The 20,420-nt window shown below is 48.9% G+C and overlaps 2 protein-coding genes across 3 annotated transcripts in view; both read right to left on the reverse strand.

The window, feature by feature from the left end:
• The window catches only part of nsl1 (non-specific lethal 1), a 48,381-nt gene extending 46,293 nt beyond the window's left edge, over positions 1-2,088 (reverse strand). For both annotated transcript variants that reach the window (XM_037422727.2, XM_075892513.1), the window contains exon 1: positions 960-2,088. In XM_037422727.2, the coding sequence (XP_037278624.2) occupies positions 960-1,795 (836 nt within the window). In that variant the 5' untranslated portion in view covers positions 1,796-2,088. The remainder of the gene's footprint in view (positions 1-959) is intronic.
• Positions 2,089-9,674: 7,586 nt separating this feature from the next.
• On the reverse strand, positions 9,675-18,851 carry LOC142814335 (uncharacterized). The gene is made up of 4 exons (XM_075893018.1): positions 18,558-18,851; positions 16,145-16,419; positions 14,338-14,452; positions 9,675-9,992 (listed from the first exon to the last, which is right to left on the reverse strand). Exons 2-4 carry the CDS (start codon positions 16,416-16,418, stop codon positions 9,848-9,850), a joined length of 534 nt encoding a protein of 177 aa, XP_075749133.1. The 5' UTR covers position 16,419; positions 18,558-18,851; the 3' UTR covers positions 9,675-9,847.
• Positions 18,852-20,420: the final 1,569 nt, after the last annotated feature.

Raw genomic sequence — 20,420 nt, forward strand, 5'->3', positions numbered from 1 at the left:
GTGACACTGCTGGGAGAATGAAACGGACAGGGAGCTTTCTGTTTTGTTGTGTATTGATCCACAGTGTATTAATATTAATATTCTATTAGGATTAATCTCAGTATTCATTTGAAATTAATCTCGGTATTCATTTGTACACACAACCCCCCCCCTCCCCACAAAAAAAAAGTACTGCAAAGGAAAAGAAAGACAAAACCTTGCAGGCCCCCTTAAGCTGTAGCCACGTAGTCCAGTGGTCCCACAGGACAAAAGTTCTGGGGAAGATTGACGTGATGAAAACACCAGTTGATTGATTGATTTGTGGGGTTTAACGTCCCAAAACCACTCTATGAAAACACCAGTTGACAAGGGGCGCAACTGCTTCCCTCATTTCCGTAGCACTAGCCCACCGTCAATGGAGAAGTACCCAAAGAATAAAAATACTGGGGCGGGTCGACAGAACGGGCAGAATTTTAAGCTATACAGCAGGGTATCGTTAATGCCGAGAAGGCGCAGTTATTTAGTTTACCAGTCCCGATAGGCTCTTCCCCACGCGGTTTGCGGCGTCGATCCTTATCGAAACGCAACGTCGTTGACAGCCGCGAAGCAGCGGGCACTCGCTTATGCAATTATTGGCAATCACTGGCAGTCGAATTCTGTCCGTGATCTGCGGCAGAGTACCGCATGAGAAACAAAAACAAAACTTATCTGCCGGCCGTTGTAGCGTCACTTTAGGAAACGAGTGGCAGCCGCCCTCAATATAGTATAACGAAATCAGTCTGCACAATCAGCACGGGTGACCCTTACCGCGACGAATAAAGCGAACCAACCCCTCCCTCATCGCTAGACTAGCTGCAAGGTAGGTGGGGGAGTTTGCTTTCGTCGGTAAGGCAAAACGAGCGAGCAAGAATCATCCCGCGTCTTTTTTTTGCGCATTCGTTACCAGACAGTACGCGCACAAGTCGACGACGGCTACTCACAGAAGGGAGGGCTCGCCTTCGTCGTCTCCGCTTTCGCCTCCCGAGCTGCTTTCGGTGGCGTCCGAGTCGACGGCCCTCTCCTGGTGAGAAAGCGTGGCGCGGAGGGCGGCCGAGACGCGCTCGCCTTCGACGCGGTCCTGCGCACTCAGCCGCAGGTCGGCGGCGGCGGCCGAACCGTGCGACTCCTCGAGCTTGCGCACCAGGCTGACGAGCGCGGCCGTCGACAGGCTCTTGACGTCCTCGCTCTGCAGCAGAAACTCGGCCTTGATGTCGGCGCCGTCGCGCGATAGCTTGCGGTGCAGCAGACGCTGCGGCATCAGACAGGGCAGTCCCAGCGAGGTCTGCTGGTGCTCGAAAAAAGCGGCCATCTGCCCCGCCGAGTGCTGGCATGCCTGGCGCAGCTGCAACCTCCGCAGCCGCCGCTCGAGTCGTTCGGCGCGCCGCTCCAGTACCCCTCGTCGCGTGCGCGCCAAATCGAGCAGCTCGGGGCTGCCTCGAGGTGAGGCGACCGGCGGCGGCGAGCTGCCGTTGCCCATGTTCATGGCAGCATGAGCGGCGCGGAACAGCTTGGAGTTGGCGAACGCCGTCACGGTGTCCCAGAGGTTTAGTTTGTACGGCTCCGAGGGCGGCGAGGCGGGGTGGTGACCGCACGGGGGCAGACTGAAGCTCTCCGCTTGGCTAGCCGCTTCCGTCAGGGCGGGGGCCATCGCTGCTATGCAACATATCCTGAACGGCACCGGCGACAACATGCGGGCGGCAGCGGTGAGCCCATGCGAGCGCCTCACACCACCGCCAGCCGCTGCTCTTGCCGACTCACCCGTTCGGTCCCATCTCATGCGACGAGCGATGCACACACAACCCACATCCAGGTGTAGCCAACTTACCCGAAAGGGCAAACAAAGAAAAACGCCAACCACGTGACAGACACGTCCCTTTCAACCGCAGTTAGGTTGCCATCCAGCGCTCGATGCCTACGACGAAGCGCACCACAAAGCACCGCATATCAAACAGCGACACGCTTGGGCCTCGCCGAATGGAACACCACTAGTACAGTGCCACCAGATCACATCGCCTGGCGGTCTCGCGCGCACCAAACATCAACGCCACCGCGAACTACGAATGGCGGACATTTTCCCCTACCTTACGGACAACAAAAAAATACCGTATGGCGTCATTTGCTTGAACCCCCTCCCAGAAACGCTATCCTCATTGGCGGCGGACACGCTGTTCCCACCACAGTCGCTCACCCCCGTGCAGGCGATTGCGCTTCTTCTCACTCGGCGCCCCTCCGCCACTAAACACGCGATTCTCAAATTCTTACAGATTGCTAAGACTCTACTTGACTCTCTAAAAGTGTTACATGGCAGCCAACTTGAAAGATTCGACACCAATCACTGCTTTGTAATGTAGATTCAATTTAAATGCGCCTTTGGCGCTGCACGATGGTGGCGTGGCGGCTGTTCTTGTAATACGTGCGCACTCCCCGCTAAGGTAGATTTTGGTGACACGTCGAAAACTCAATTTCTCGCAAAATTATTGTGAAGAAACTTTACGGTTGAAAAAATAGAAGAGGTGATCAAACAAGTGTCACAAGCGCGTCACCAAACGTTTTAAGTTTTGTAACACACTCGCTAGGTGGCGACACAAATTTGTAGCTTGGAAGCACGGAGTATGCCACCATACACGGAGGAAGAAAAGTGCTTGGAGGTGATTCTTGAATGAAAAGAAGATAAAAGTGAGCCCCGTAACTGTCTCTCAGTGGGAGGACACCTCATCAGTAGCTCACGAGAGATTGGGGTAAGGAAGGATTAAAAACGATGGGAATATAAAGGTATAGAGATAGAGAGAGGCGCAGGGACAGCCGCAAAGCTTTATAGAATAACTGTATGAAACTCTACGGTTCAAAGCATAGAGTTTCATACAATAATTATTGTGTGAAACTTTAGGGGTTCAAAGAGTGCAAAAAACGCTCATCACAAGTTTTTGCTGTGCTGTAAAATACTGGCTATTGTAGTGACAGTCTGCTGGCTTCGCCCACAAATATAAGAAAAATTCTGCTTTTATAAAGCTTACAATCTTCGAATCGGCGCGGGTAATCACCCGTAACGCCAGCGGCGCGTTTTTTTTTTTTTTTTAATATAGAGCTCAAGTATGCATTCTTTCTTCTTCGAGCGTGAAGCGCGGCTCTTGTGGCTCGTGGGGGGCCTTTTACGGTGAACTGCCGTGCCGCTACTGCACAGGACCCACTAAATTCGGGTCCTTAGGACCCGTGGGCTTTCTGCGCGCGGAAATCGAAGGGCGTCTGCTACACGCTGTAGCTTTCACGCAAGGCACTTGAAGTCTATGTAAGTTCAACAACGTGGTGCTGCACGGGGCGTACCCATATTGAAGCGGTGTCTCATCAGTGCTGGGCCCGCAGGATAATGAGAAAGCTCATCTGTCAATTACGTCATGCGCGCGGCGTAGTTCCGGTCTGTAGAGTTGAGGAATGTTAATGTTGAAAGCGTGCATGCACAGGAAGGTGTAAAATGAGAGCAAACGCAGAAAACAAACTCCAATAGCATCATACGTGCGTGCGAGAATTGAGAGTAATTAAAGAGAAAAAAGAAAACATCGCGCACTCATCCAAAATACCTACACGTAACGTGACCACTTCGCTCATCACTAGGAGCTTTTCACTCATGGTCGACAGTGGTTTAGAGAAGTGGCGGAACGAAAAGGGGGAGGTAGGGGCGATCGCACTCTCCCCACAAAAGCCTGTCTCAGGACCCCCCCCCCCCTCACTTCCCTGCTTCATCTTCATCTGTATGACCAAACCATTGTAGTGATCATCATCGCATGTCACGCGGGCTGGCTCTCTGACTCGTGCGTCTGGATTAAAAAAGATGACCTGGTTACTGCCGTACCGAACGTGGTCTCATAAGTGGTGGCAGGTGCTGGGTAACCACGCCGTTCATCCTGCTGACGGCGGCGGCAGAAACGGGATACATGACCCCTTGTGCCACAGTAGAAGCAGACGGGGCGCGGAGGACGCCATGTAGAATAGTGGTGTGGCCTTGGCACTTGCGTTGTCATCGCAGCCACATGGTCGCATCCGACGTCCGCAGGCACGGTTGGAACTGGTGCAGGGGCCCGTGATGCAACTTCTGCGTACAAAGGCACAGGAAAGCGCACAGGAGACGGGGCATGTGCAGCGCTTGTCATTGATGCCAGTTCGTCCTTGATTATCTCACGCAGGTTGGGAGGAGGTGTGTGGACAGACGCAATGGTTGCGTCGCCTGGAATAAGGCCGTGGAGTTCTTCTCTGACAATTGTGCGGATAAGGGCCCGCAATTCATGCTCTCCGGTAAAGCGAGCGTCGAAGCTAGGAGGCGTGTGGAAGGCGCATGGAATGAAGCGCGTCCAGGCGTTGGCATGTGGTGATGACGTCCCGGACGGTAGTGGGATTCTGGATCACGAGAGCATTCAAGGCCACAGAGTTGATACCTTTCAGTAGATGTCGGATGCGATCGGCCTCCGTCATGCCATTTTGTGCTCGGCGACAGAGAGCCAGAATATCTTCAATGTAGGACGTATACGATTCGTCGTCCCCCTGGATGCAGGTTGCGAGCTTCTGTTTCGCTACCGCAGAGCATCCTGCAGACGTGCCAAATACCTGACGGAGATGCCCCGTGAAGGCCGACCAATTGGAGAAGTCGCTCTTCTGGTTGTAATACCAGGTTTTAGCGACGCCATCGAGGTAAAAAGGAACGAGCGCAGTTTGTGCGCCTCGTCCCAACAATTACAAACGCTGGTTCGATCATAACTGTCCAGCCATTCTTCTACGTCTTCGTTGCGAAGGCCGGAAAATACCGGAGGGTCTCGGTGAGAGGTACTCACGGTGTAGTGAAGCCTAAGTGGCCGAGAAGGAGTGGTTGTAGCAGTGGACGCGTTGGGTTCTGCCATCGCTGTTACTTGAGGGCACAACCGTCGACCAGACCGGAGCTCCAGGGTTGACGGGTAGAGCAGGAGGACGTGGGAACCAAAGCACGCTCCACCACTTATGAGACCTTATGAGACTCTGCTCCTTGTTTAGAGCCGTATGCACATGTCTTCATTCGAGCATTTGTTACCGCCGTATTCAGAAACGCTCCTTGACTTGAACTTGACTTGAAACCGCCTTCAATGCAGTAAGTTTTAAATGCGTCTGTGCGTTTGTGCTGCCTTGGCATTGCCTAAAGACAGCGCGTTTGAAACGCGTTTATGCTGCATTGAAGTCGGTGGCAAGTCAAGTCAAGCAGCGTGTCTGAATATGGAGTTAGTCTCGACTAGTACCTTATCATGGACCGAGCACAGTAAGAATGCGGAAGGAAAACAAGAGAACGAGTAGCTAGGTGTATAAAACATTGCTAAACAAATATTCAGATATTATGAAACTCAATTTACATGTACCCTGATCCTTACCGTACAAGTTAAGCGACTGTCTAAACAAAAATTCAGCGAGAAATTCACCAAACTGAAAGTTTATAAAGTATATATATGGACCTCTCAATAACGTACCCAGCATGAAAAAAAAAACGCAACATCTGCTAAGATAGCTATGGAGATGGATCCCAAGGTCAGTAATAATGCGTCGGGGCTGTTTATATATATAGGGATTACTGTACATATAAGTATGAAACATTTGCGCGAGATAATTACTTCAAGCCTAATGAAAACATATTCATATAAGTTGTTCTCTACTTCAGATATTTTCAAGGTTCTCGGCACTTAGTGTTCGCACGGTTCAGAGACTTTACCAAAAAATGTAGACGAGTAGTAACATATAGAATGCAACCGTTTCCGCTGCATTTGAATACGAACAGTGCACCTGACCGGAAGTTTTTCCTGATCAGTCCAGTATAGCGTTACAGCGTCCAGCGTTCTCGTACTGAAGCTCCGAAGTACCGAAACAGTGTGTGAAGAGTATTTTCACATCTTTAATAGGAATAAACAGATGATCATACGGGTAAAACAATTAAGCTTGTTTTGTCCCGGGCGGGCGTGTGAATCTGAGCCAAGGCGAGCTGAGAACCGTTTTTTTTTTTTTTGGCGGTCGTTTGCTTGTAATACGAGGCCACTGCCGGGCTGGTGGATTGATTGATTGATATGTGGGGTTTAACGTCCCAAAACCACCATATATATGACTATGAGAGACACCGTAGTGGAGGGCTCCGGAAATTTAGACCACCTGGGGTTCTCTAATGTGCACCCAAATCTGAGTACACGGGCCTACACCATTTCCGCCTCCATCGGAAATGCACCCACCACAGCCGGGATTTGATACCGCGACCTGCGGGTCAGCAGCCGAGTACCTTAGCCACTAGACCACCGTGGCGGGGCTGGTGGATTGGCGCGTGGAAGTTCCAGAGAGGTAGATAAATGTTACACTGTTATCGTTTTACTTACATTGGTTGGTGTTGTTTTTGTAAAGCGAAAGCTTAGATGACTCATCGAGCGCGAAAATTGACCGTCGGCGGCACCGAGACAAGTGATGAAAAACTTATCACGTGATGACGTAACCAAAAAAAATTTGTAACGTCATTGTGACAGCATGTAACATGGCGTCACGTGATGACATCATCACATGACACGGTTTGCATTGCGTCCGAGACTGGTAGGCCGATCACAGAGGCTGCACAAAGTTATAGGCCTGCTGTACAAAGCTTGCAGTGCCTTCAATCCTGGGGGTGCAATGCAAGACCCCTTTAGATGGGAAAAGCATTAGGAGTCAGGGGGGGAAGGATCAAGGCACTGATTGAGAAGGAAAAGAAGATGACTTTCGTCTTCGAGTAATCTTACGTGAATGCATAATGAGGCGTGGCGAGTTTTTTGTGCATTTTTTTTTCGCATATCTTTACCTATGTTATTCCAGCACGTGCATTATACCCTATGTCATCAGTTCTTCAAAATCTGTGAGTGTAAGTACGACAAGTGGAGGTCGATATTGGTTACCACCACGCGTTCCTCACCTGACTGAGACAAATCGTCAGACCACACATCATAATTATTTCTGGTTGAAGAATGGTAGTTTGCGTGCCTCATGTCATGTTAACGTAAGTCATCACGTAAGTAACAAGCATGTCAAGTTAGTAATGCCATGACCTCCCGGTCTTAACATGCATTCGTGCCATTTCATGCTAATTTTTGCGTGTATCAACTTCCAAGTGAAGAATTAAAACGCGGGTGTAACGCGTTTTCTTTCTTTTCTTTTTTTACTTCGGACACGTCGACACACACGTTCCGCATAAAGAGCGCTCAAGACAGCAAAACGCAGGAGGCAGCCTTGTAAAACGAATCGAGCGCTCGCAATAAAACGAAATATGAAGTGTGCAAATGCGTTAGTACATGCGCTCGCCGTTTACTACGAGTGCGGCCGCCCATTCATTTTTTTTTTTTACCTTTAACGCGCGAGCTTCGACCTGAGTGAAGGCAAAGGGTGCCCCCTCCCCCTCTAGTGAGGGTTCTAAGACTCGGCATGGGGGGGGGGGGGCGCAAGGGAAGGGGGTGCTATGAATCTTCACCTTGCCTTCACCTCTCTCGCCCGCCACCCCCTGAAGGAGAACCCTACGAACGCCTGAGGTGCACCACCTTGATCTGTGGGGGCCGGGCTGACAGATGTGGTCAAGTTCAATTTGGTGCTCCGTTCACAATTGAAAAAAAAAAAACACGGTATGGAAGCACCGTGGCGTGGAAGTTCATTGTGGTTATAAAAAGGAAAAGAAGAGAAAAGTGAGCCCCGTAACTGTCTGCATCAGCGTGCGACACCTCAACAGTAGCTCACAAGGGATGGGAGTGAGGAGGGATTAAAAGGATATGATCAAATGTATAGAGAAAAAGAGAGATGCGCTAGGACAGCGAGCGACGACATAATAGAGATAGGAAAAATGGAAACACGGTCACAGAAGTCCGAGGACGGGGCACCACTTGCGAGAGCTCTTGTCGGCGGCAGGAGGTGGCGTAGGAGCAACCCAGTCGGCCAGAGCTGCGCTGTCGTCGGAGATCGGGAGGGCACAACCAGTCGGCGCGGAATCCAGCGAGCGTGGAAGTTCACCGCAAAAAAGCGCTCGCTAAGTAGTATATTTATCTTTACCTCGCGCTCCCCATATGTTACCATGTATTCTCACGCTGATTTGGACATTCCCCCTATTTAGGTCACTCAACCCTTGGTAGAGTGAAAATCCCTACCGGCGAGTGTGCACAATACGAAAAATATTTGCTTTTCACGTCAATATGAGAAACACATTGCGCTTGTGGATGAACTTGTAATGTAAATTCAACCGGCTGTTGCACGGTTTCTAGTCGGCTTAAATTTCCAAGTGAAGAAAAATGCAAGATAGACGAAACAAATCACTTTTATTGGCAATGAAACTACGAACATAATCACGCAATAATACAGAGTGAGCATGTACAAGGTTGCAGCGTGCACTAATAAATGAATACACTAAGATAACGTATTATTGTAGTTAGCTTCGCTTCGCTTTTCTGTATCTCTCCAGAAATAAAATCTGTTCATTTCATTTAAAAAAAAAGCCCAGAAATTCTGCTTCGGCACGCCTTGATTTAAATTTCGTCACTGGTCTCGACCAATGACCATGGCGTCGCTAGCGGAGGCGTGTGAATGGAATTATGCAGTCAGCATGTGTCAATCTGCTGGCGACACCGCTTTGGTACTGCACGTCATCAGGGTGTTTTAGCAAGCTACGGAAATACGGTACGCAAATACGGTAAGGTAGTACGGTAGCCCTCCTCCTTTTCAGGGACAGTGCGTCCCCCGGACGAGAGGTCCCTCGTTAAACAATCCGTAGGCTGACAGACAACAACGAGGCGTTCACTGGTAAGAGGTCAAAGAACGGGAAAGGAGGAGCGGTACGGTAATAGCGTATGCCGTATTTGCCTAACTTGCTAAAAGACCTTATTGACATGAAGTGATACTCATCTGTTTCCTCACAGGGTCACATACAGGCCAGTTTCTATCGCTTGGGACGAATTCCCAGAATTGTGAAATGCGACACGTATATTGTGTAATATATTGAATTGCCGGAGACACTATCATTGATTGATATGTGGGGTTTAACGTCCTAAAACCACCATATGATTATGAGAGACGCCGTAGTGGAGGACTCCGGAAATTTCGACCACCTGGGGTTCTTTAACGTGCACTCACATCTGAGCACACGGGCCTACAGCATTTTCGCTTCCATCTAAAATGCAGCCGCCGCAGCCGGGATTCGATTCCACGACCTGCGGGTCAGCAGCCAAGTACTTTAGCCACTATAGACCACCGCGGCGGGGCGGAGACACTATCATGCACTTGCCGGTCGTCATCAGGGTCCCTCCCCGCACAAGGTCGTCTACTACTACTAATAAAAAAAGTTCATTTAAGAACAGTACTCAATGGCTTTCCAGTGCGTCGCAGTTTGAGTACTTTAGATTGTTGCCAAGGGGTGGCCCTGCATTTGCTGCTTTAAGGCGCGCTCAGATGAAGTCACGAATACGTTGGAATGAACGGCCACCTACTGCAAACCACAATTAGCTGGCCATAATTTGTGATCTAACCAAACTCCCGTGTTGGATGCGACAGTATAGATGATCTACTATAAGCGCGGTTGTCTAAGTATAGCCACCGACAGTGCTCACAGAGTTCGTGTGCACCAGACATGGAACAGCCATGTCGTCATACATTCCACACCAAACTTCTTAGCGTCCTTGCAATTCGTACTTGAAATATGTGTTATACGATAGAATAGCATACATAACGAGACAGTATACAATGGTGGCGTCCACAAAGGTGCGCATCTGCCGTTCATTCGAACACGCATGGCGACACAGACGTATACCGGCAGTTTGAATTTAATCGCATATTCGTGTCACTGCGTCCTGCTTCGATGACGGCGTCCAGGTGACGACGGGGGAGGCGTGACCAGCCTCGTGCGACACACGGGACAGATGCGGTTCCATCGCAGCCACTGGGTCACGCAGATCTCGTGGAACACGTGACCGCAAGCCAGCTGCCTGCGCCGTCGTCCGCAACTAGTTGTGGTTAATCGAGTATATACATACAGCTTAAACGTACTCGGTTTTTCTGTACATGTCGTTAGAAGGAGAGAGGTGTATACCTTGAAGGGAATCGTTATATACATGGCACGCCAAAACGATTCATACCGATGCGGCGCTTACGTTTTGGAGACCGATCCGATTTGATCAAAGTTGTGATGGTTCTTCAAGAGCTACAATGCATCAGTCTTGTGGATAAACAAAGTTTGCCACGCCGGAATAAAAAAACAACAAAAAAGATACACAAAGAAGCAGTTTATGAGTTCCCGTGAAAATGCACGACAGGCGGCTATACTGCAACAGCCTATCTCCGAGGCTGTGTATGCATATCCTTACCAGAAATTGCTTCAGGTTCAGGGTGCAGCAACTGCGAGACAAAACAGGCCAGTATGCTGTTGCGGTGCACGTCGACAACGCAAAATTATCCATGTTTTCGGCTCCAGACGACACACTCCATTCATACACCATATATAGTATATAGATTATGGTGGAACAACACGTTCCGAAACAGCGTGGCCAGACATCATCATCAGCCTGACTACGTCCACTGCAGGACAAAGGCATCTCCCATGTTCCACCAGTCAACCCGGTCCTGTGCTTGCTGCTGCCAATTTATACCCGCAAACTTCTTAATCTCATCTGCCCACCTAACCTTTTGTCTCCCCCTAACCCGCTTGCCTTCTCTGGGAATCCAGTTAGTTACCCTTAATGACCAGTGGTTATCCTGTCTACGCGCTACATGCCCGGCCCATGTCCATTTCCTCTTCTTTATTTCAACTATGATATCCTTAACCCCCGTTTGTCCCCTAATCCACTCTGCTCTCTTCTTGTCTTTTAAAGTTACACCTACCATTTTTCTTTCCATTGCTCGCTGCGTCGTCCTCAATTTAAGCTGAACCCTCTTTGTAAGTCTCCAGGTTTCTGCTCCGTAGCTAAGTACCGGCAAGATACAGCTGTTATATACCTTCCTCTTGAGGGATAGTGGCAATCTACCTGTCATAATTTGAGAGTGCTTGCCGAATGTGCTCCACCCCATTCTTATTCTTCTAGTTACTTCAATCTCGTGGTTCGGCTCCGCGGTTATTACCTGCCCTAAGTAGACATAGTCTTTTACAACTTGAAGTGCACTATTACCTATCTCGAAGCGCTGCTCTTTTCCGAGCTTGTTGTACATTACTTTCGTTTTCTGCAGATTAATTTTAAGACCCACCTTTCTGCTCTCCATGTCTAACTCCGTAATCATGAGTTGCAATTCGTCCCCTGAGTTACTCAGCAATGCAATGTCATCGGCGAAGCGCAGGTTACTAAGGTACTCTCCATAAACTCTTATCTCTAACTGTTCCCATTCTAGGCTTCTGAAAACCTCCTGTAAGCACGCGGTAAATAGCATTGGGGAGATTGTGTCCGCCTGCCTTACACCCTTCTTGATTGGTATTCTGTTGCTTTCTTTATGAAGCACTATGGTAGCAGACATAGCCAGACATAGCTGGCTATGGCTAGACATAGCTGAACTCAAGGCACTGCAGAATTAAGTGTAGAATGTGGGACATTTTTAAAAACTTTCGTAAGTTCTTGCGGAACAATAGCCCTCAACGCGGGACGGGTATATTAGTCAGGAGCGAAATTTTTCTCAGGGGAGGAGGGGGGCGCATTTTTGATTTTGAGATAGGGGCCGAGCAGGCAGATGTGGTCCAGCGCCATTTTTCGGCTGTATATGCCATGGCGAAAAACAAAACAACAAAATCTTGGGGGGGAGGGGGGGGGGGAGGGGGGAGGCTCGTGTGGTACTCCCTGGCTTTGCGCCACTGCGGGTATAGATCGTCAAACATCACCCCACGCCGGTCGCAAAAGTTCTGCCGCGAACATCAGGCAAATGTTGTGCATAAGTGGCACAAATTAGCGGGGATGGCCGCCGCTGGAAAACGGCAGTGCTCATAAGATGGTTGGCTGCGATGCCGGTATAGCCATGTTTTCGCCGTGTATCAGGGGTCTACTTCATTTGCGGCGCTTGAAAGTCGCCACCCAAGCCCGTATACGAGGTAATATTAATTTAGATGGTCGTTAACGATCGCTGTTTTGCCCGGAAAACAAGCCGTATTTCTGAAAGTGTCGCCGATGGCGGCGATCTGGACGGCAAGGGTGAGCACACGTGTCCATTCTGGAGGTCATAATTGCAGGACCTGTAGGTCCTTAATTCTTGCTCATGCATCCATTTCACTCAGCACCTTTGCAGGAGCCGGGAAAAGGCGGTGAGCGTATACCGATAAGAAACAATTTCTTTGAACCGCAGGAGTGGTGTATTGGCCTCAAAGGCTGGCGTGAAGAGCCCCGTAGGTAAGCAATCGGGCATCCGAGTCGGCCGCCTCATTACCTCGTAAATCCTGATGGCCAAGAGCCCAAATTACGCGTTTCGCGGGGTTGTATCAGTGGCGGTCCGTCTAATATGGCTGGCGAAGGGAATATCTCTACTGCTAAGTAATGAACATACGCTTTCTTTTTTGCAATCCGTTAATATGGTCTTCGAATTGGGATCCGCAGCACCAAGCGACATCGCTACTTCCTCAGCTCGCTTTGAATTTTGTGCTCGGAAGGAGAGCCCGCTGACGTGCCTTCCCTGGTTGACTACGGCGGCTGTGTAAAATCCCTTGAACGTCGGCCCTGCTATGTCCATGTAGTGCACACCAGGATCGGGAGCCGTGTTGTCTTTGAAGCGTTCGATCCCCGCGCTTGTCACCTGCTTTCGCGCGTGTCATGCATGCTACCGTGGACAGGAGAGACACAGATCATATGGCGCCACAGTTCCGGAATACGCTCTACCTCATATGGATTGCGAGTGTGCTGGACGTGTAAGTGGTTGCGCAGCCGGCGCCCATAGGTCGGCTAAAAAAATGGAACTTTCTCGGACTAACACATGGAAATACATATAGCTCTGAGAGCTCACTCGGACACAGACTCACCGAAATATTCCTCAGCAGAACTCACTCGTACTCGGGATCACTAAACGAGTTCCCAACTGGACTGACTCAAACTTAACATGTTGTTCATCCGGACTCACAGCTTGACTCGAGTTTGAGTGATCCTGAGCGAGTCGACTCATGAGTTCACTGGCGTAAAAAGTATAGTTTTCCCAATCACGGCGCAAACGCTCTTTGACGCCAATATCTCACATAATTGGAGCTCTACGATATGCCTTTCAATTGTAGTATCTTCAAATATGCGAGTTATCTGGGGTTGCAATCATGTAAGGGCGTTTTTTTATAAAACAGGCAACTTTCACAGGGTATCTTTATCAAGGACGTTCCGAGGAAGAGTTTGCGGGAAAGGTCTCGGCACACACGCAATATATGCGATCGGCATGTACTGCGTGTCGAGTGCCTTGTACATACAGGCCAGTTGGTTTGGGAGGCGCATAACGGCTATGTTGATCAGGAGTGGTGATAACAGCGCTCCCTTAGTGCACGTGTTCCCATCATGTAAGCGCCACATTCAATCATTCTCGATCCGAAGAAGGGCCTGGCGCTTAGGAAAGATATCTCTAACATATGCGAAACTCCTAGCCCGGCAACCGGTGGAACTCAAGTTTGTGAGGAGGCTACTGTATTTATACGTTATCACAAGCTCCCTTCAGATCAAAGGCCAGGATGATTTTGTCATGGCGTTGCGTTGTAGGTTTTATGACGTTTCTGTGCAGCTGCAGGAGGACGTCCTGTGCCGACATAAGTGGGCGAAACCCAAACATGGTGTCTACAAAGAATCCCTTACCCTCGACGTATGGACAAAAGCGATCCCGTACCATCGTCTCCATAAGCTTGCCCACGCATGAAGTCAGTGTGTGTGGGGTGAGGGGGGTGCGTGCAGAGGGGAGGGGTATGGTGACTAATTATGACATGTTAATTAGCATATGTTAATTAGCATTATGCTACTTAGCGTGAAAAGCTAAGATAACGTTGCCATCTCAGAGGGCGATTCCTACTATATCTAATCGCCTTCCCATATATTGAAGGGCATTTGGCGTCATGTTTCGAGAACCATATTGATGCCGATTTCCAACACGGCTGAAATGTGTACGTCGATTCTGAAGTATGCAGTTTTTGTTCCGCGGTTACGTTTCAACAGACGGGGACCTCACGATGTGCCTCACGATTGAAACGCTTGAAGCTATAGTCATGTATCTTAAAGAAAAGAAATCACAGAACGAAGACAGTTAATTACGTGCTGGCCGCTAATGAAAGGTCAGCGTGGCGCATGCGACCCGCAAACCACGCGTTTGAGACCCCCGGATAGTAAAACGAGCTTTTGTTACTTGAGCGTGTCGGTCTCCCGGTAGGCCATTAGGCAGATGCTGCATTTTTCCCTGGGCGTCCCCGAGTTGTCATCTTCGTCTTCGTCGAGAGCCTGCACGACGCAGATTAGTATTACTTACGAGTAGCAAATGCAGGCCCGTATAAATTGCTCGAACAAGCCATCAGCGAGACATGCGGAAATCCCCAGCAGCGCTTGCCGAAGGAAAAATAACTCAATGTAACATAAATAACACATCGGACGTGTTATTTGAATGTCGCAGGTTCGGCCTCTGCCAGCGGCGTCATCTTTTTGTCCACTTTTCTTTCTTCACATGTTTACTACCAAGGCAAGGCTTAACGTCTCCCAGAGGGGACGACGACTCCTCATAAAGTGGTGATATATATATATATATATATATATATATATATATATATATATATATATATATATATATATATATATATATATATATATATATATATATATATATATATATATATATATATATATATACCACAACTGTACGCCGTACTGTATGTAGACAAATCAAATTGCACTGATAAAAATTGACAGGAGCAACGTCAAGCAGTATGCAGTGCAAATAAGCATTGTGGAACATACTCGCGATCCGTAATGTGCAGAGTCTCGCGGAAATGCATGACGATACCTGTTTTGGTTGCACGACGTAAGACCAATAATCACAATTCAGTCATTATTAGAAAAATCGGAGTTAAAATTTTTCCGCAAAAGGCACTACTGCCAAAAAATCAACACCAATCAATGGTTGTCGAATGGGTGCTGTTGTATTGATGTTGATCCTGCCTAGCACTTCCTCCGAAAATAGAAAGAGAACTGACCCCCCCCCCCTTCCCCCCTTCATGTAATAACAATAATTGTTGTGGTAGAAAGTCCCAAAACCGTGTCCTCAACCTTTACCGAAGCTGTATACATTTCACACAAAGCCGCCATCACACGTAGTAAAACAAGATACTTCGCATGACTAATATTTCTCCACTCGACAGGCAGGCGTTGTCTGCTTCAACGCAACACCGATGCTAAACTTAACAACAAAAACATTGGCCCCGTATCTGCACGTTAATCTGCAAATGTCGTCTAAAGACGATAGTATTGCGTGTGGAGAGAGTGAACAAAACATTTATCTGATGTTCTGCGCAAGAAAATCGGTGAATGTTATTCTGGAGGTGCTGCGTTAGAGTGCCTCGAGCGTGCAGCGGAGGCAAACGAACGCATCAAGTCACGTCACACGTGAGACATGAGCGCCATCCGGCAGTTTTCTTAGAAAACAAAGCGCGTGGCTCTGATATGGGTGTGCACGCTCGTCTCTCGAGGTGACAATGTGTAAAACGCAAGGCGACGGGTAGGTGCCACCACTCTTAGCAAAGCGTTGGAAACACTCCCCGTTCCGTGCAAGCGTTGCATGGTCAGCGCAGCGTGATAAGCGCTACGCTCCTCAAAATTACTTATGTATGCCTTTTCTAGTAAAAGACGCACATGCAGAATAGATACGTGTTGTTATGGTGCCCCAGACATGCACGATAATTGTTTTTTTTAGTTGACAATTGCACAAGTATGAACTCTAAAGCTTGAGCAACATTGGTGGGCGCTGCTGATGGAGTCGGCCGTTTCAAGTATCCGATGCCGTTAAGAGTGGACATACATACATACATACATACATACATACATACATACATACATACATACATACATACATACATACATACATACATACATACATACATACATACATACATACATACATACATACATACATACATACATACATACAAGCAGGCAGGCAGGCAGACCAAAATGTTTGCGTCGGAAGTCTCCAAGAAAGACCACCGTCTCTAAAAAGGAACGCGCCTCGAGGTAGCTGATGGTGGTATCCCGGTCTGGCCCTTGACGGACGCGTCTCGGCGGCCGGTTGTTGCTGAGAGAGCTGCGGTTGACGAGGCGGCCCACGGCCACGAACACCACGCCGTCCTCCTGGTCCGAGAAGGACGTCGACGTCGTGCTCGCCGTGTCGAAGTAGTCCGACGACGAACTCGACGTCGTCTCGGTGGACGAGCTCGAGCTCATGCTGCGATCGATGCGTGCGCCGATTAGAAGAATGATTCTCGCATCTTCTTTTCTCGGAAGAGTAACGTTCTTGTTTAACAGTGTCTTAAAAAAATTGAGCCAGGAGTGGCACAATGTGGTTAAAAACAAATGAAAAATAAATAGCCTCGATTCAGAAGCTTTTCAGCACACCGAGACACGCAGAATGCCGACCTTAAATGGGCCGGTCCTGCGACACAAATTATAAAATTGTTGTTTTCGTGGCTTCTTCTCGAACTGTGCTACATGTAGTCAAAGAACTGCTCCGCATCTAAAAAAGCGGATTGTCAAAGGCTTCGTACCACGGGGCAGAGGGTTTGATTCTCCAGTCGTGCGCCCAGCACAAAACTTTCTTTAAGGCAATTTTTCTTTAGGACGGACAGACAGATGACAGACAGTGCCATCTTTTCTTTCTCTTTTGCTCCTTCCCTGTCCTGCATTTTTTCTGGTGTTGCGCTGTAAGTAAGTTCAGACAGATGAACTTGATTCGCGTCCTGGGAAGGTGATTCCTAGGAACCAACCGTGGGAAGCACCCGCGACGGGGTCGGTGACTAAATGTTCCCGTAAGCTTCACAGGCTCTCTGGACCGCCTGGAGTTGCCAGCTGTAAACTTGCGATGCAATCAAAGAAGTCCGTCTCGTAAACGTGATGCTTCCGCGTTGAAACGCGCAAGCGAGGGCACCGCCACATCAAATGAGCATGCCGAGCAGTTAGGGGAAATGTCCGTATACAGGGCCACAGTGGCCGGCGACGGGAAGGAGCAATTTTTGGAGGAGTATGGGGGCTATCTGCTGCCTCCTAGCTCTCTGTGCGGATCTGCAAAGGATTTACAGCCTAATATCTAGTGCAAGCAGAATCCATGAGAGGAGGGTTAATGATTCCCCGTCGGCGCCACTACCACTCCCCATCTCCGCAATGTGTGGGCGGCTCGTTTGCGCCAGTGCGTATGATGATTCTAGTGCTCCCTAACGTTCTGCGTACGAACCACCATAGCATTTGCCCCATTGTGCTGTCTCGGCAGTGCCGCAACGATGGCGGTGGCTTTGCGATGAACACGTTTTGCTATCGGCCACAAAAACAATAACCATGTGACTGCTTATCGCTGTCATGAACCGGTGCGAGGAAAGCGTATCGTTCGTATGCGGAACGTTAGGAAGCACTAGAATCATCGTGCACACTGACGCGTGAGCGAATTTGTCACGTGGCATATTTTTTTTTTGTATTTCGCGAGCATTTGTAATTAGCAGAAAACACTAATACTTAACAGATATAATGTTCAATGCTGTCTAATCGGACGTTTTCCAAACCTATCTGCAACTTTGCCATCGATATTTTTTATCTAACTTCGTTTCTTGATAAGTTAGTGAATTAAACAGGTCTAATTAAACAGTATTTGAGAGCACAAAAAATAGTCCGACTAACTCCAGGCAACGGTGAGCAACATGCATTTGGTCGCGTCGTAATTACGTGTTACGGCATATTTTTAAACTCTGGCTCAAGTTACCTGGGAAATCCTATATATATATTTGGGGGGGGGGGGGGGGTATGATGTCTAGAACGGCTAATTTTGGCAGCTGGTGGTCGATGTGAAGGCGTGTAAATAATGAAATCACCCGAAAGATTAAGGCATGAACAAATTTAGCAAGGTGTCAGAAACCCCTCAATTCGCCCCCTTCCTCAAGTTATACAACCCTGTAGTGCACCCAGATTTCCAGGGGATTTCGTGCACTGAAGTGGGCAAGGCGATTCTAGCCAGAGCAGGCATCACCTCTCCTCTGACTAAAGAGAGAGCAGTTCCTCATCCAGACACTGTAAGGTCGAGTATCCACCCCGTCACCGCACTTTTTTTTTTTTTGTGTATGAAGTACGACCGTCGGCCAAGACGAGCAACGACCATTTTTTTTTATAAAAGCCCCCAACTGTCACCGTACAGAACGCGTTTTTATATTGATGATCGAACACCTATAATTCAGCCACACCACGACCATGCTGTTCGCTTTTGCGTTCCTTCCATGACGAAATTATTTTAGGCACGCAGGCGGTGAAATCAACAATCTCGTTTTGTGAACTCTTACAGCAGGTAGAGAAAGTAATGTGAAGAGCAGGCAGCTGTGCACTCACCAGGCTGTGAAGATGGGGACGAACCCAAAGCTTGTCCAATTCCTACAAGTAGCCCAGATGCAAGCACGGCAATTTGACAGCCTTCATTGCTGTGAGCAGGCATCATTGAAACATACCCACTACTAGGTCCCCCAGGACGGTCAGGATAGGTGGCGTGAAACGTGGGGTGGCCTTAAAGGGGCCCTGCAACACTTTTTGAGCATGGTCAGAAAACATTGCCGATCGGCAGTCGAAGCCCCCAACAACACGCGAGCCAAATACTTAAAATAAATTCTCAAGGTCAGCTAAAAATTGTTTTTCGTCCTTTCGGCAAATTATGCTACACACTCAAAATTCCCTGCGTTACAGCCCCAATTATCACGCCATTGGCTGATTTGAGCATGGCGCGCTTGGGAGTTACTTTTTTTATGTGAATCTTAAAAGAGAGAAAAGAAGATAAAAGTGAGCCCCGTAACTGTCTGCATCACAGTGCGACACCTCAATAGTAGCCCACGAGGGATGTTGGTAAGGAGAGATTAAAAGGATAGGATTGAAAGGTATAGAGATAGAGAGAGGAGGAAGGAGAGAGCGTGGCACAGGGACAGCGACATCTGGAAGTAAGGAGAAGATAGGAAAGATGGACACGGTCGCAGGAGTCCGAGTACGGGGCACCACTCAGCGAGAGCTCTTGTCGGCGGCAGGAGATGGCGTAGCGCGAGCCAGTCGGCCAGAGCTGCGCTGTCGTCGCGTAGATCGCGGGGGCACAACCGGTTGACACGAAATCCGGCGAGCGAGTGAGGCGTCACGCTGACTAACGACCTGACATAGAACGCCACGTTGCTCACCCGTGCTTCCAAAATGTTGGAACGATCTTCCTCACGTTCTATCGTTTGCTGAAACTAAAAGTTGCTTCTTTCTGTGTCTTTTTCTGTGCTAGCCAGTGCTGAACAGCAAGACCCTTACAAAACGTTCCCGACGACCTATAGTGGCGAGTCGTATCCGTCATACGCGGATGCATCCATGCCTATGATACATGTTGTTTTACGAGTCAAAACCACGATATGATTATGAGGCGCACCGTAGTGTAGGGAAATTTCGACCATCTGGTGTTCTTTAACGTGCACTGATATCGCACAGTACGCGGGTCTCTTCACCTCTATTGAATTGCCGTGGCCGGGACAGAACCTTCGGGTCACCAGGCGAGCGCCGCTACGTCACCGCAGCGGGCAGGAGAAATAACATATGTGAAATGCCATGAAGTTTTGATGGAACACCTTCATGGGAATTGCAGACATTGCTGCAGTTATATATGATAGAGATAGTTTACACGCACGGGAACTATTCCTTTTCAAACGCTTGACATCACAGCTGCCACGTAAATATTTCTTACCGATGCAATAAAGAGCGCGTCGTGTTTACAGAATTTTATCTCAACCTTTTTTAAGCAAACCCAGTCACTGATATCCGCGCCAGATATACAGGAAAACGCTACGCTTCGAAAAGAACCGTGAACGGCGTGCAGTTCGCTACAAATTGTACATCGTTTGCAGCTCTCGTGGCGCACTATAAGGGAGTTAGATGTTGCGCACACCCACACCAACTGGGAAAATGAACGTAGAAATAAAAAGAATCATTACACGCAGCCGTATGCGAGACATGGCACGCGGCCACGGCTGGACTAGAAAGGCTGTGGCTAAAGTGGCAGCGCCAGCGCGCAACCGGCCTGAAAGCTTCACGCATCCACATGGAGCGTTCGAAGGGGCGCCACCGTCGCTCGCGAAAGGCGCGCAGAAGAGGAGGCGGCGGAGGGGAGAGCAGTTGACGCTACTTCTACGAAGTAGAGGGACTTTTTACGCCGCGGGAGGCCATTACGATTCGCTCGCA

The sequence above is a fragment of the Rhipicephalus microplus genome, chromosome 4, assembly GCF_043290135.1.
Source record: "Rhipicephalus microplus isolate Deutch F79 chromosome 4, USDA_Rmic, whole genome shotgun sequence".
Taxonomy (NCBI): Eukaryota; Metazoa; Arthropoda; class Arachnida; order Ixodida; family Ixodidae; genus Rhipicephalus; species Rhipicephalus microplus.